The 16,317-nt window shown below is 48.8% G+C and overlaps 1 protein-coding gene across 3 annotated transcripts in view; it reads right to left on the bottom strand.

Moving 5' to 3' along the window:
* The window catches only part of PLXNA4 (plexin A4), a 448,488-nt gene that overhangs the window by 299,476 nt on the left and 132,695 nt on the right, over nt 1-16,317 (bottom strand). Inside the window, exon 4 of one of the 3 annotated variants that reach the window (XM_058724250.1) lies at nt 4,084-16,139. The exons of the other annotated variants lie outside the window; for them this stretch is intronic. Within the exon in view, the coding sequence (XP_058580233.1) occupies nt 16,041-16,139 (99 nt within the window). The 3' untranslated portion in view covers nt 4,084-16,040. Of the gene's footprint in view, nt 1-4,083; nt 16,140-16,317 lie in introns of those variants that run through there. 3 annotated transcript variants of the gene reach the window in all.

Raw genomic sequence — 16,317 nt, 5'->3', positions numbered from 1 at the left:
GAGTCTTGTTTCTTGCGTTTTCCCCACGGTATCTCTGCAAAGAATTCTAATGCACGAGAGCTACCCTGCCTCTTCTAGGTGCTGCTGTCACACCACATCATTCTGCCAGTCACTCTGACATATGTAATTCTCTCGGATCCTGGTTGATGCTGGTATTAAATGGGCAACAGGAACAATAATGACAAGATTAAAGCTTCGGGCTGGCTTCGCAAACTTGGGGGCTTTATTTAAATTCCCCAATTTCTATGGATGTCCCCTCACCAGAGTAAAAAGTTTGAGAAAAAAAAAAAAATCAGTCTTTTTTGAGTGTGAAATCATGGATCACTTTGACAACTCTGTGATGTTATCTGTTCCTGCAGCAACTGGCTTGACCTCACCCTTTTATTGTAACAACCAAAGCGATGCCAGAGACACGCCTTTGGGGTCCCCGAAGGAGACGAGGCCCATCCTCAACACGTTCCATCCTAAACACCAGCAAAGGCTTTGGTGCCCACCTTGCTAGTTAGTGCTAAACACGGGTGGCCGGAGGTAAAGGACAACAAGTAAAATACACCTGAAACAGGAAACATGTGACCATGGGCAGAACCGTTCTAAGTGGGATGTTTTTCTGCGTTTTATGCCTAGCATTCATTTCCCTTTGGACACAGCATAAACAGCACTGTAATAAGAGAGCGGCTGGCTTGCCTCTGAAGCCTCCTCTCTGTTCTCGGAACAGAGAATCAGCTGGCCACCACCTTATCTTTCACCATTTTCCTAACAAACAGCAAGGCATTTTACTGCTTGGAAGGAGAGGCCCCCAGACAGGGGTGCCCACCTGTGGTACCCCAAACCTGAGAAGGCGGTGAAAGGAGTCGGGCCGTCCCTTGCCTTCCCGACATCTCATCTACCACTCCCCACTTTCTAGAAAGAACCACCATATTGGGAAGTTCCCTGCATACCCTTGCTATACTCAACTGAGTAGGCAGGGAAGGAAAATGAGAAATAAAAGTGTCTGACTGTGATAGAATCCAGTCTAAGGACACGCAGAAGGAAAAGTTGAAGATCTAGGCCCTAGGGATGATGACCAGTGCCACTCAACGGGTAAAGGCTTGTTCAGAACCTTCTAGTGCAATTACTATGTGATGGCTCCAACCTGGACCTTTAACCCAGGCTGGCCCGCCCATCACCACACAGCCTGACCTGACTGCAGGGACACCGGCCACCTGTGGCCTCCCCTCCCCTTCTGGTCCTATGTCTCCTTAGCTCCTGACATTTTGCTTTTGCCTCCTATCCCCCATCCCCAGTTCCCACACTGGCATCCGATTTGGTGCTCCTTTTTGGTCACAGTTTGCATTCAACCCCCAGTCCCATGATATTCTGGCCACTGAGGGTGGTCACATGGTTTGTCCCTGGGGCCCAGCCCACATCGACCAGTCTGGCTGGCATCTTCTGCCACACCTGTACCTGCTTGTCACAGCGGGAGGCAAAGAGGGAGGACAGGTGGGCGAACATGCGGTAGGCGCTTTGCGGTCTCTCTCCCAGAAAGTAAAAAAAAAAAAAAAAAAAAGAAACAAAAACAAAACCGAAAACAAAACCCTCCAACTTAGAAATTCAGGTTCTCTACAACAAGGGTAAGTTTGGGGTTCTCCTTACGTCCTGTCGTTTCCAACTCTGTCTTGCGGTAGATTCCCAGCAACAACAGTTTCTTCCCGTCGTATAAGACTTGCTCCTTTCCAAACAGCTTGCCACCTATTGTCTTCTCTTAGCCTCCCAATATCCTGGAGATGGATGCAGGCAGATCAAGGAACATGATGCCCACTTTGCTGCATTCAGGGATGCTGAGGCACACAGCCCCGTGAATCGGGCTGGCAGGCTATGCTGGGCTCTGACCGCCTTCAGCTGCATGAGCACGACCCCGACTAGTGCAGGTGTGGGGTAGTTAGAGGATGAGTCCCCCGTGCAGGTGGAACATTGGGCACATCTGCCTTTCCGGCCCTGAAGACAGCTATGACCAAGGTCCCACTCTCATTTTTCGCCCAGGATGGACAGTTCAAGTCCACTTCCTCCTCCCAGCTGCTCTGCTCCGGGGCCGCTACCGGGGAGTATGCAGAGCTGAGGTTCAGCTTCCCGACCCACCCATGTGTGAAGGGCACTTCTCAGGACCCGTCTACACTTCTGGCATCCGACACACCGGCCCGTATCTCTAGGATTCTAGCACGAAGCGCGTGCACCCTGCCTCCGGCTTCCTGGCCACACAGGGCCATAGCCTCATTTAGAAGGGCGGCCGCATGGCGGAGCCTGGCCGAGATCCACAGTCCTTATCCTCGGTTGTGGACCCATAAACTCCTGCCAAACGTGTAGCTGTAGCCTCGGGGGAAAAACAAGGAAGGAAGGAAAATAACCAAGGTGGGGAGAGGGGAGAGATTCTGAAATCTGGACAACATCAAGAGCCGGTTTCCATGACAACCGCTCCTTATTACAGTTGCTCAAACTGCAGCCTGTTCTAATCAGCGCTGCCGATGGAGCCTTCGGCCCCAGTCCGTGAATGCCCCCATATGCCTGGGCAGGAAGGGTGAGGTCTGCTGGGGAGAGGAAGATGGGGGTGAAGTGTGTGGGAAGTGGAAGAAAACAGAAGTGTGGGAATGGGGTGCTCGTGTGTGTGTGCGTGCACACGCAGGCACGTCAGGGCATGCTTATCTTTGCAGGGGAGCCCCTGGCCATGTGGGTGACATGTCACAGCTCCTGGCCATCATGCCAGTGTGGCTGTCTGTGGGCACGTCACCTGAGACTGTCCACATCTCTCTTCCTCCTTTCTGACACCATGGAACGTTCTCTTCTCTCTCGTCTCCTGTAAAAAGCTCTAGGCTGCAGGCCAAAGGCTAAGCCCTGTAAGGCAAAAGGCCAGGGTCAGCGCCCAGCCGGGAGCAGGCCCTGGCAGCTTCTGACCATCTCTCAATGAGCCGAGATGGAGCGAAGACTCGCACTGACGTTCTCCAGAGTTCCGCTGAAGTGGAGGGTTTATGGCTCAGCAACTCCCTACCCAGACTCCAGACTCCTCAAGTGCCCGGAAAATGATTGGTGACTTACAGGTTTTCCAGCAACCCACAGGTGGGGCCTCAGGAGCAAACAACTTGTCAAAGTCACCCACTGGGTCTGGTATTGGCCTGGAGACTCTGTCCCCAGAAAACTGAGCTCCCCTCTGCTTGCTCAGAGCCACCCTCTCCCTCCTCCTATGCCCGTCTGGCAATCGCCCAAACACGCTGCAAATCAGATGACATATGACACGCCGCACTCCGTCCTGCTCTGAAGGGAGTCCGTCCAGGGGGACGAGGGATCTGGTTTATATTTTAAGCAGCTAGAGTCACAAACGGGGGGCTGATGAGGTAAGGGCCATGGCAGTGAACACCGCGCAGCTGTCTGGGATAACCACTTGGCCTTAGCCATCCTGGAGCCGGGGCAGTGGGGCACAGGGGAAGGCTTGCCCCATAGATTATGGGTGTGGGGACCGAGCCAGTCGGCTTCAGGGATTCCAGCTCTCCACCTGTACCCTAGCTGCAAGTGTCACGGCCACTGTTGGAGGCACAGGAAAAGTCGCCAGCGGGGTAGAAGGGCCCAATGCAACAAGGTGATCTTTCCCCCAATTTCCAGCCCTTGGAGAGTCTCAGAGAAACGTTTCAATTCAACCCCCCACCTAAGTTGCTACACGGAGAAATCGGCGTCCTGAATTTCAGTTGATGGCTGACCACCCAGGAGACATGGGGAGGCCTAAAATCAGCAAAGGACAGAAATTAATCAAAATAAATAAATAGGTCACTGAAAAGGTCACAGCTGCCATGCTCCACAGATAAAAGTGGGGAGTTTCAGGGGCACCTGGGTGGCTCGTCGGTTAAGCATCCGACTTCGGCTCAGGTCATGATCTCACGGTCCGTGAGTTCGAGCCCCGCATCAGGCTCTGTGCTGACAGCTCAGAGCCTGGAGCCTGTTTCAGATTCTGTGTCTCCCTCTCTCTCTGCTCCTCTCCTGTTCATGCTCTGTCTCTCTCTGTCTCAAAAATAAATAAACGTTAAAAAAATTTAAAAAAAAAAAAAAAAAGAAAAAAGAAAAAAGTGGGGAGTTTCAGGGCTTGAGGACACTTGGACTGTTGGCCACTCAGACGCCATCACTGCAAGACCATGTGGAGCCACATGGCTTGGATGTTACTGGGCTTCCTGGCCGCAGTGCCCCTCAGCGCTCCATCTTACGCAAGCGTTACTTGTTCAGAGATGATGCCCATCTAGACTTTGGACCCAACATCATGGATGCAGAAGAGCATTCCTTCCAAGTTCCTTCCTCCCAGTTCCCTGAGTCCTCAGACGAAACAGCTACTAGCTGTCCCTGCGGAAAAGAGAACCCAGGTCACGTGACCCACCAACTAGTACCGCATGACTGTTTTGCGGTTGGGGGGGTTAGTTTTTTTTTTTTTTCATAAGCTCTGGTTTGAACTCACAACCCTGAGATCAAGAGTCACATGCTCTACCCACTGAGCCAGCCAGGCGTCCCTGTGGCACGTCTGTTTTGCTCTTCAAAGAGACTCTCCAGAAGCGCAATGGTCAGGATATGGAGCATAAAAAGCCAAACCCTGAAAAAGTACAGATCTTTGCCTACAGCCGGAAAGTAGCTGCCTCTCCCCTTCATGGTCCCCAGCTCACATCATTAGAGGGCTTAATGACGTTGATTTCTGAGGGGCAGAATCTAGCAGGGGGGAATGCGATCACAGTGTGTGCAGGTATGTGCGTGCACACGCACACATTCTCACAAAGGAAACCGCAATCATTGGTGGAGTGTGGGTGTATGTGTGAAAGTTGGGGGGGGGGCGGGTGCTGCATGTGACTGTATGCAACAGTTTAGAATGGGAAGAGAGCTTACATCTGAGTGGAAATAAACAAAAACGAAAAACCCTGCCGGATCTATACTTATTCGAAGAGATCCTTAGCCCGCCATGCCCTGGTTGATCTCTTCCCACTCCTCCTGTTCTCACCTCACTCGGTGCAAAGCAGACAGAGACCTCCCCCATCTCTCCCTCCCTGGGCTGGCCCATGCCACCAAGTACACACAACCTGGAAGTACAGAAAAACCCAGAGGCTGCAGCCAGGATGATGCACACACACCAACAGAGTCTCTCCCACCGCCCTGTGTGGTGTCCAGACGAGGGGGGAGAGCAGCCTGACGCTGGCGGTCACTCAGTCACGGCAGGTGGAGACCACCGTCCCCTGGAGAAAGGGAGGTGAAGATGGGGGGGGGGGGGAAGGAGCATGAGCGGGAGCAGGCAAGAGCCAAGACAAAGCCACGGGTTCAGCAAGAGGAAGGCTGGGGGTGAGACAAAGGTTGGTGGCAGGAGCCACACTGCGTGTGTGGTCGCGGTTGTAGGGGCATGATGCTCGCCTCCTGAAAAGGGGTCACTCTTGACCTGGGACCTTCCATGGGGGAGGCCACGGCTTTGGTGCACTCTATGGGAAGGTCTCAGCACAACATACAAACAGTGCCAAAAGCATGCCCTAATAACTTGAGGTTAAAAGTGGTTAAGGCCACAGATTCTGGTTAAATTGTGACCCCTTGGAGCTTTGACTTCCTCATCCTAGGAGATGTAGGTCGTATTAAGCAACTCTTTCAGAGGGTTTCTTTTATGATATAACGCATAGATAAAGCACTGGCTACAGTGCCTCGCATGTACTAGGTGCTCAATACATCTTCATTTTATTATTTTCGCGCCCCCGTCAAAGGTCTAAAATGAGGCAGTAAAAGTAGGGGAGTGTCAGATAGATGTTATTACTTGCAGCTCAGCTATGGTTCGTGTTTCCCAGGCAAACATGCAAATGCCCACTTCATGACCACACAATGAGTATTAGCATAGAATGATACCTGTAGTCAGACAACCTCAACATTAGTCCAACATATATTTCGAAGTGTCATACAGTGTCATGGTAAGGAAAAACTCTGATGTCAAGCCATGGCAGTAACCCATAGTTTTCACTTGCCAACCATCAGCCTGCCTTAGCCCAATGCCCAGCATTGGCTAACAATCTAATAGATGCTTTAAAGAAATACAATTCTGCATAGGTTTAGATGTGCTTAATATCGACAATTCTATTCTTGGTTTAATGGGGTTTTTTTCCCCAATCTCCCTGATGACTGATTGTCAGCATATCAAAACAAAAACTGTGTTCCAAATCAACTGGCCACCGCTGGACAGCAAGTCGTTGAAAGGCTTTTACAGGATGGTGTCTAAGGTTTAACGTGCCATGACGCTCTGAAACACGTGGACATATTAATTCTTCAACCGGCGTTGAGATGAACTGGAATGTCCATTTTAAACCCTTCATTCCAGGCAGCAAGCTATAACCTGCAATTATTACCACGTATAACGTGCTTTACTATCGGCAAGAATGTTAACCGTCTCTGGTTCATTCAGCAGCCCAGGTATCATTCAAAACTGCAGTTTTCGTTTTATCTTTGGCCTGGAGGGAATTGAGAAGCAGAAAATAGTCTCTGCCAGATCCAGCTGCCCTGTGACTTGAAGCTCAGCTGGCAGGTGCCGGAGCTTCAGACACATGGCCCACAGATGCAGGACCACCTTGCTCGGGCTCGGCGATCTTGAAGGCTAGCCCTTTAGAAAGAAGTCATCTCTGGAAGCCTCTGAAGATCATATAGGCTGTCTACAGATAGGTCTCTCAGAATGTGTGACCATCCATGCTTTAGAACACATGAATAAGTAATTTACTTGGCTAGCTACATAACACACACACACACACACACACACACGCACATCTATACACATACATATCTATACACATACACATACATATGCATCAGCCTATGCTTATGCATATATCCAATGCATGACTACACTCCTTATTCACCTTAGGTGACACGTTGGGTAGAGGTGTTTGTGGGAGACAGGGGGTCCTTTTCTGCTCAGCTTCTGGAACCCAAACACTGGCAAACCGCTGGTGAAAGGGGCAAGCCCTGAACTCAGTAGGTGATCAACCAAAATTTGTGGCAGTAATTCTTTCTGGTCTCTCTTCCCTTTCTCTAAAGCCACTAGCAAATGTTTTAATACTGATGCCTTTTTACCTGTGGTCCTCCAGGCCCTGCCAAGTGGGAGATTACCAGGGTGAGAAGCATCTGGTTCCTGGCCTCAGAAAATGTCCTAAAGCTGAACGAGTAGTGTGGTGCTTTCTGAAGCTTTATGGGATTAGGATAATATGCTTCTGGCTAGCTAATTGGAAAACCTTACTCTGTGTGTGTGCATGTGGGTGTGCGTGCATGTGCATGGGTCCGTGTGGGTTGTGCATTGCTGCCACTTCTTAGGAATCAGTTACATCCTCCCATCTCCCCACAATGAGGCAACCATGAAAGTTCTGAGTTTCATCGTGCAGGAAAATGCCAGGACTCCTGTGTTTAAAAAGGGAGGCTCGGTTTCCCTTCCCCACTGCCTTGCACAGACATGTGTTGCACAGATAAACACCTGGAGGGCAGTTCACAATTCTTTGAGGCTGCTGCCTCTCACACGCAGCTGTCAAATCACACCAGATCAACACGACACAGCAAATAACACTATGACACACAAACGGTAACTTTTGAAAGTACACTCTCCCCACCCTGGACCCACCTGCCTTCCCCAGCGTGTGCTGCTGTCTTCAAACTAACCATCCTGAAACCGCTTAAAAGAGCCTGACAGGTAATTTATTCTGTGGCAGAGGATAGCAATTTCACTGTCCAGAGGCAAGATACCCGACTGCATCAGAAAATCCATCCACTCATGGAAACAGGCTTAATATGATAACAATTCCAAGGATGTGTGGTCGTAATTCTTTCTGCTCCTTCCTCCCTTTCCCTAAAGCTGCTAGCAAATGTTTTTACACAGCTTCCTTTTTTAAAGGCCCTTCAATGAACCTCCATAGAATAAATCAAATATTTCACCATGAAGGGTGATTATCAGGCGCTTGTTTGTGGAAAGAGTCAACTATACAGGGGTCAGGGCCTCACTGCTGCTATGGGATTTTTGCCCGTAAGTAGAATGTTTTTAAAATTGTATCTGACTCTCTTTTTAGGCAGCCCTGCTGGGCTCTGTAGGGTTTCACTGGGCACTCAATAGAGAAGGGAATGAGGAGCGAAGAAGGCTGGTGAGCAGGGCAACACTTGCCTCCAGAGGCAGAATCAAGATGGCTATATGCTGATTCTTCCAAAACATTCTGACAGCTGTTCTCACGTTTTATTTCTTAAAATCCATGTAAGGTAAAGGAGGTAAGCATTATTATTTCTATTTTATATATGGAGCAACCTAAGGCTTGGAGTACCAAAACCTCACCTTCTTCAATCCTATCACAGCAATAGGGGGCCCACGGTTCCTTCCAGGGTAAACAACATTATGGCCCATCCACATTCACGTGGTGAGTTTCCATCAGAAACAGAGCTAGAACCTATGTCTTGCAAATCAGTCACAGACAATCCCCCAAGCTGGCTTTTGCCCCATGAGACTGCATCTCACCTGCCTCGCACAACATACAAATTCTGAAAGGGATATCTAAACATGGCTTTGTCGTTGAGCTTGCTACGAGGTCCTAGACAAGATGCTTCCCTTTACACTGGTTTAGAAGACTGATCTATAAGTGGGGCTGGAAGTTTCTCAGGCCACAGTTAAACCTTTCTGGGTTTGCAGGGCCCAGCAAAGTGCCTGGTCTAGTGTGTGTCCTCCATATGTGCTCACTGAACTGAACTGAGAATAACAACAGAAATCTCTTACCTCCCATGGACGGCCCCAAGTGAGGAACCCAGGCTTAGAAGCACTGGACACGGCCCAGGGATCCCAAGCTTGTAGAGCGGTAGCATATCTATGTAGATATACAGATATGTATCCTGCCTATATTATCCTGATTATAAATATATACGTATATGCATATCCTGACTGTACCACATTTAAAATACCTATTCAGTCAAATAATAATCCTATTGCTTGGCCACCAGTCAGGGGAACAAAGGTCTCTCAACAAATGACTTGCCCAAGGCCAATAAAGGCTGAATGTCAGGGAATGGTGTTCCCAAAGGTAGACCCGGCTTAATGAGGCCGGAGGTCTTACCAGGCTGCGCTTGGAGGGCCCCTCAGGGTGAGGAGTGCCAACTGCTTTACAAAGTAGCATCAAGGGTGACATTCCTGCCCTCAAGTCACCACTCTGTCAGAGTCAGAGGTGAAAGGAGGCTCCCAGACCCCAAATGGTTACACTTGACCTTCAGGGCTGTCCTGGGAGACCCAGGGACAAAAGTGAGGACAAATCTAGGTCTGAGGAATGCAGAGGAAGTTATCAGTCAGGAGCAAAGAGTTGGAGATGAAAGGAATACGTTCAGAGTCACCAGCCTGGATCTCAGGGCCCAGGACCACAGAGGTCCCAGATGACGGCAGGAGAGGTGAGCCTGCCAGTTGTGCGTACGACTGCGTGTAAGTAAACAGAGAAACAGAAAACAAAGGGCTTAAAAACCTGGAAAGATCGAATGAAGCACTCCCCCGCCCAGCACCCAGTCCATTTTCAGAAGTTTTAACAGATGTCCTTTCCACCCCCTTGCTTCTTGGGAATGCCTCAAGATTTTTACTTTTCGCGAATGGGCAACTTCCCCACCACCTACGTTTTCTTTCTGGATTCCAATCTGCTGCTTCTCCATGGGATCATTCCTGTTCTTTTGCATTTTTATTTTAGATTCTGACCTTTGCCCTCCCAAATGTTGGTGCTCAGAGAAATCTCCCTCTACAAACTCATCTTATGCATTTAATAAGCACTTACCAAGTACCCACTGTGTTCCAGGCACTGGGCTAAGCACCAGCCATGTGTGGAACAAAAACAATCCCAGGCATCCAGAGCTTAGAAATTAGTATGAAAGACGGGCATTCAACAGGGAACCAGAAGCAATGCTCCAGATTCTTCTGGGTGGCTTCTTCTTGGAGTCTCTCTGACTTATCTCGCCCTGATCTGGTGGGCTTGAGCTTCTAGATTGTTGGGTCTGGTATGGCCCCGAGAGGTCAAACCCCTACATTACGCCCGAGGCTGATTGATGTTGGCAGGGTGGTGCTAGTAGGGTCCTAGAGGCTGTTAACAGTGTTAGTTCTAACCGGCTGAGCCTGTGATGTTCCAGCTGTGCAACAGGCTACCCGCCTGCCCCCACCCCAGGCTTCGTCACCGAGGAGAACCACCAGGACAGCAGACCTCTCTGCTGCTTTTCACACCTTTGGTGTCTCTCAGGGCTCAGCACCCCCAAGTTCTGTGGAGGAGCAGGAAGCTTTACCTCACTGGAAGATATTCCTTCACTGGTGCTCAGAGCCAGCCCTCCCCTCGTGGTTGTTTTTCTGCAGCAAAGGCAAATCCAATCAGTGGCATCATCTGTTTTACACCTTATTCTCTTTGGGGGAGCATTCCCATCTCCTGGGCTGCTTGTGAACACATTGTCAAGTCCCAAGCCTTCAGAAAGAGGAGTCTTGCTACCTGAAGTTCAAATCAGCTGGGCAATTTTCTTCCCAGGACCCAATTCTACAGACACTCTGTATATTATTTTTTTCCCTCTGAATGGTAAGACAGACTGATGGCTTCATGACTATGACTTCCATGCCCTCTCAGCCCGATGTTTCTAGTGTCGATTTCTAGCTGCCAGTGGGCCCATGATCTGTTTCCCTGCACGTGCTCAGTCGGTAGGAATCAAGGGTGGTGACGATGCTGCTGCTGGTGGTCATGGCCACGTCCCCCTGGATTGCTCCCTACTCAGCCTTCCTTTAGATACATCCCTCTTAATTAACCTCACGTCTGTATCTTTTCTTCATTACATTGAAGGGAAAATATTGTCACTGGAGGATTCAGCGGAGAAACTTTCCGAAGACCAACATGTAGCATCTCCAGGGTTCCCCTTCATTTTCTAAATTGGCACTTCTCTCAAATTAAAACGAATCTGGCATCACTTCTTTTTAAAAATGTGTGCTTCCATTCCAGGAAACACAATAATAGGCTGATCCTATCAATGAGCAGAGAGGACCATGAACCCATTCAATTATCATCGTTCTGTGTACTCAAGCCGGCATCGACTGGCCACACATTCCCTCTGTGAATTCCAGGGGACCCCCCCCTTACACGGTCCTTTCTCCCCAAAAGCACTGCTTACAAACTGAGCCAGATCCAAAACATTTCGGTGAACTTAAGAGCATTCTCTTGCTCAATTTTAGCCCTCGTTATTATTTTTTTTGTCTAGAACCTGAAACTTTTATTTTGAAATTCTCTCCCACACATACTTTACTTCTGCAGTTTGGAAATTGAACCAAACACTTACCTCACCCTCCTTAGCAATGCCCTTTTACTCAGATATATTTTCAGGAATTAACTCCCTTGTGGACAACGAGGACCATATGCTGCATTGTGAGCACCCTGAGCGGCAGGTGGCAAGGGATACACGTTCTAGGAACCCCAGGCAGCCTGGTGCACATCTTGTGAAGGTTTGTGCTGGTGTGGGGTGGGAGGGATGGTCAGGTTTGAGTGAGGGTATGACTACCAGTGGGTAGGCACCAAGTCCACTAAGCCACACACGTTCTCCGCCTTCCCCACATTTGAGGGCTGTGCTACCCACCACCTGTAGAGTGTTCATGCGAGTCCATTTTTCTAGAAGTGCAGAAGAATCTGACAGCCACCATCCCTGCTCCCACACAGTGAACACTGGCGCCATCAGGCCCATTAAAGGGCTTCTCCTTAAGCTTGGTTCTCATCAAATTCCCGATCTGGCCAACCAAATCACCTCGCCACATCTAATTTGGATTATTCCAAATCTGCCCCCTGCTCCTTCTGTTATTGAAGCAGATGAGAAGAGTTTTGTTTGTTTGTTTTTTTTTTTTCTGGAGTAACTCACATCCCAAACCATCTGATTTTTCTCTCTTAAGCTTTTGGAGCCCTCTCTTCACAATAGTTGAGTGGGCAAGCCTGCCTCAGTATCCACTCATTTGCCCTCAACAGAGCCCCTGTGGGGCATGTCCAAGGAACACACGTCACAGATACACAGACACGTCTAGTTGTATTGCCATGGGTGAAAGTATACAAATGACCTATCTCCATGGGACGAATCAGCAATTATTGCATTCTTAGTCCATTTGGGCTACTATAACAAAATACCATAGAATGAATGGCTCATAAACAATAGAACTTTCCCTCTCACAGTTCTGGAGGCTGAGAAGTCCAAGGTCAAGGTGTCGGCAGATTCACTGGTGAGAGCCCACTTCCTAGGTCATAGACAGCCCTCTCCGTGCTTCGTCCTCATAAGGCAGAAGGGGCCAGAGAGCTCAGTGGGGCCTGTTTTATAAGGGCACTCTACTCTCATGACCTAATCACCTCCCCCAAATCTCCTTGTCCACATACCATCACATTAGGGATTGGTTTTCAACTTATGAATTTTGAGGGGGGACACAAACTTTTATTCTATAGCACACATCACCCCTACAAAACTGTGATACTCACTCCTGGGTAGATAATGGTATCTTTCACACCCAAAATGCTTTCAAATGTGCCCGGTTGTGAAAAGAGGGCAAGTATACGGTTTGGAAAATCTTGCCCAATTTCATGGTCAGACCATTTAAGTACCTCACTTTTCTGTCTATAAGGAAAGAAAGAGAGAAGCATGAAAACAAATTTCTGTGGATCTCCTCAGAGATTCTGTCCACCCCCTCCAGCGGGATGGAGTGCTCTGGGTGGTACCGAAGAATGTCAGGAAGTTCTCCTTGTCACTGGGAACCCTGCTGGGCTCTCCTTATGTCCTCCCTCAGAGATTCTGCCTTCTGATGTGGTTGACACAGTCTCTCACGCTCACATGATAAGCTGGTAAAAATCAAGGCCACAATTACAGGGGAAAAACTCACAGGTACTTCTCGATGAAGGGGATTGTTCGCCCAGCTCTGAAAACTGAGCTATCCCCCTAATAGGTCCAACTCAGCTCTGTGCCATGTTGAGAAAAGCACACCAGCTCAGATGGAGGAAGAGAAGGCCTCAGGGCAGGGCGACCACCAGGCTGAGGCTAAGACGGGCAGGTATGGCCTTGGGCATAACTAGTCAGACTAACTCTCCCCGAGTCATAAATGAACAACAGTACAAACTCCTTGCGGTTGTTAACGGTTAAATGAGATAGTGCACATAGCCCACTCACACCAGAGACTACACTTCATACACACCAGTAAAGGTGAGCTAAGAACAAAAAACCTTCCCAGAATACCTTGCGTTTCACCCCTGCAATAGCCTGCTAAGCTAGGCACTGTTACCATGACGTCACACATGAGGAAATCCAGACCCTGTGCTATTAAATACCTATCCCATGTTGTATAGAAGGTGATTTGAAAGCAGAATTAGAGAAGACTGGATCTGTTGGTTTTATTTGAGGGGCCCAGAGAGGAAACCTGGTGAAGGCCTTGACGTGGCCTGGATGGTGATATCTGGGCTCCAACCTCTCCATCTTCTTTAGCCTTCAATTTGCCCCGAGGAGGGGAAGGGCATTAGCTTTATGCACCAGGCACCCTGATGAGGGTTTTAAATAGGAAAATAAATAATAGCTGTTCCCATACAACAGGCATTGGCTATCCCAGTTACCTCATTTTATCCTCATGCAAACCCTATCTGGTGGGTGTTCCTAATGGCCCCCGTTTGCAGAGAAGGAAATGAAGGAGCAGGAAGGTAAGGTAACTGGGGCAAGGCCACATGATGGTCAGGGGCAGATTTGGGGCTCCCGCCTCAGGCTAGCTGGTCTGGGTGCCCTTGCTCTTGGTAGCAGGGTCACAGTGGACACAGACGCCTCTGAATTCCTCAGTAGGCCTGTGCCTGGGCTTTCCTTCCCTCCCTTCCTCTCTCCACCCACCCGCGTCCATCATGTGCATTTTCATTAGGCATCTTTGCCTGGTGATCTGTTGATTTGTTATATTAGAATTGCAAACAAATGCTCTCATTTCATCCTTCCATCCTCCCTCCCCTGCCCTCCTGGCATCTGGAATTCAGCATTGATTTTTCTGGTCCCGCTCCACTGCCTGACTGACATTTCTGGTTGATTTCCCCTCAGAGACCTTCAGCTGGCTGGCCAGGCTCCCACGGGGGCCCAGGATGGGAAAGCTCATCACCTGGAGAAGCTGAACTGGACTCTTCCCCTCTTTCCCTGTTTGCAGGTGCTCATAACCCCCTAGACTCAGTCCCTGTTATCCAGTTGATGGGTGGGCTCTCCTCAATCCTTCAGGGCTCTCAACTTGGAGGGGAGGGAAGGGGAAACTGGAGGAAATAGGTAGCCCTGTGAAGTGGGACTAGGGGTAATTTGACTTCTTGTGGACGAGGAAGGGGATTACCCTGCAGCAAAATAGACTGGAAGGTATGAGGAAGATGGGCTCAGTGAAAGAGACTGGAAGGTGACCAGGCTACCATCTTACAAACAGAGGGGCCCTAATCCCTAATTCATCAGAAGACTTCACATAATTATCAGTTTTCTAAAAATAGAAAGTTTTCTAATAAAAAAGTTTTCTAATAATCCTCAGAGGTCATCTAAACCAGTTTTTCTGTCCAGGTCACACAGCATATTTCGAAAAGATAGGCTTTTCTCCTAAGTTTAAGAACCCAAACAAGCACACAGCCCCCCCCCCTCCCAATCCCTCTCTCTCAATGTTCGGTTTCTGTCTCTGATAATTATGTTGGATTATGAGGTACTAAATGGAGCTACATTTTCTTCCCTGAACTTCATATTCCCACTGGAGACTTCCCAGTGAGTGCTTAAGCTCATATTTTATGGAAGCCACTACTCTTCCAGTAAGATCTGGACCCAGTGCTCCATGAAGTGGTCAGTGATGTTCAGGTCAACAGGGTGATCTGGAGTCAATAGTGGTGGGCTGCAGCCAGCTTGTTGCCAGCTCAGGACAGCTAATTATTACATTTCTAGGAATTTTGTGATCTGGTTGTTAAATCAGCGTGAGCTCACCACAATGGGACTATTTACACCACAGAGATTGGCATATGCTATAGGTCAGGGCTTTTTTTCCCCCCTCTGGAGAACGAGGGGTTTACTGAAGAGGGTGGCCAGTCATATGGTCAGCTTAGACAGAGGCAGAAGGCATAGGAAGGATGGGCAAGGTGGAAGAGATGGAGGGAAGTCAAGGAAACCACATTCTTTGATCTCTTGGAAAGAGCAACCTCTAATCGAACAGCCACACCTCCTCATCTCCTAATCAGGCACAACCTCATTCCCTCAGCACCTATATGTTATTTATCCCCCGAGGAAAACAATCACGGGTCGTGTTTTCAGGCCTGGAATGGAAAAAGGTGAAGAGACACAAGGGACTCTGGATGCTATCATTTCTTAGAAGCCGTGAACTGGAGGTATAAGAATAGCGAAGAACTCTTAACCAGACACTGAATTCTTGATGCACATTTACACATAGCCCAGCCATGGTTCTCTCTAGCTATTCCTTCTATACACATTTATTCTCTCCAGCTAACTGATGAGCTCATCAAAGCAGAGATAATGCCTTTTATTTCTTAGACATCTTTGCTAGTACCTGGTAAGGTACTGAAGACACAAAAGGTAATTCACAAATATTTGGTTTGCTCATTGAATTGCTTTAAATGGAATTGAATTGGTGGCAGACCACTGGCTTATTACCAGAGGTCAAGCTTTACAAATCCCTTTTTTCCAATGAGCTGAAAATCAGCTGCCAGATGGATAGATACTCAGGCATAAGCTTGACCTTAGAACTTCACCTGGGCTTGTGCTTATGGCTCTCTACCTCATTCCCACTTGGTCCAGTTGACTGTTTTCCTTCTCCACAGTTTCCCAGGCTTCTGGCCCCTTATTTGGAGCCATATGTTTTGATACTGCGAGTCTTAGTTAACCTGGCAACTTGATCCCTGACAGTGTTCAATCTTGCACCTGGAGCACCCACAAATAAGGGCAACCCAAAGTCCATCCAGGCCAAGAATTGTTGCCAGGTTCACATTCAATGGGGTTTAGAAGCTAGGAGGAGCCATCTCTCCGAAACTTCTGCCTGATCAGTGTTTCTGATCCACTTCAATCCACAGTTGATCCACTTCAGGGAAACCAGCGCCCAGGGAAATTACATCCTGTTCTTCATGGTCCCAGCTCTGCTCCTATAAAGGGGTGAGGAGGCAAACACAGCTCCTTCAGAAATCTCTCCTTCTCTGTCTCCCCTGTCACATGTGACTGCCTCCACTTGTCATGCTTCTCCATCTTCCCTGACAGCTTCATTTAGAATCAGAAGCAAGCCTCTCTCCATCTGCTGGATGAAAGGCCAAGTTTGCTGAGTGG

This window comes from Neofelis nebulosa, chromosome 4 (assembly GCF_028018385.1).
Source record: "Neofelis nebulosa isolate mNeoNeb1 chromosome 4, mNeoNeb1.pri, whole genome shotgun sequence".
NCBI classification, from domain to species: domain Eukaryota; kingdom Metazoa; phylum Chordata; class Mammalia; order Carnivora; family Felidae; genus Neofelis; species Neofelis nebulosa.
The sequence above is the reverse complement of the archived record's forward strand: the minus strand, read 5'-3'. Positions and strand labels throughout refer to the sequence as shown.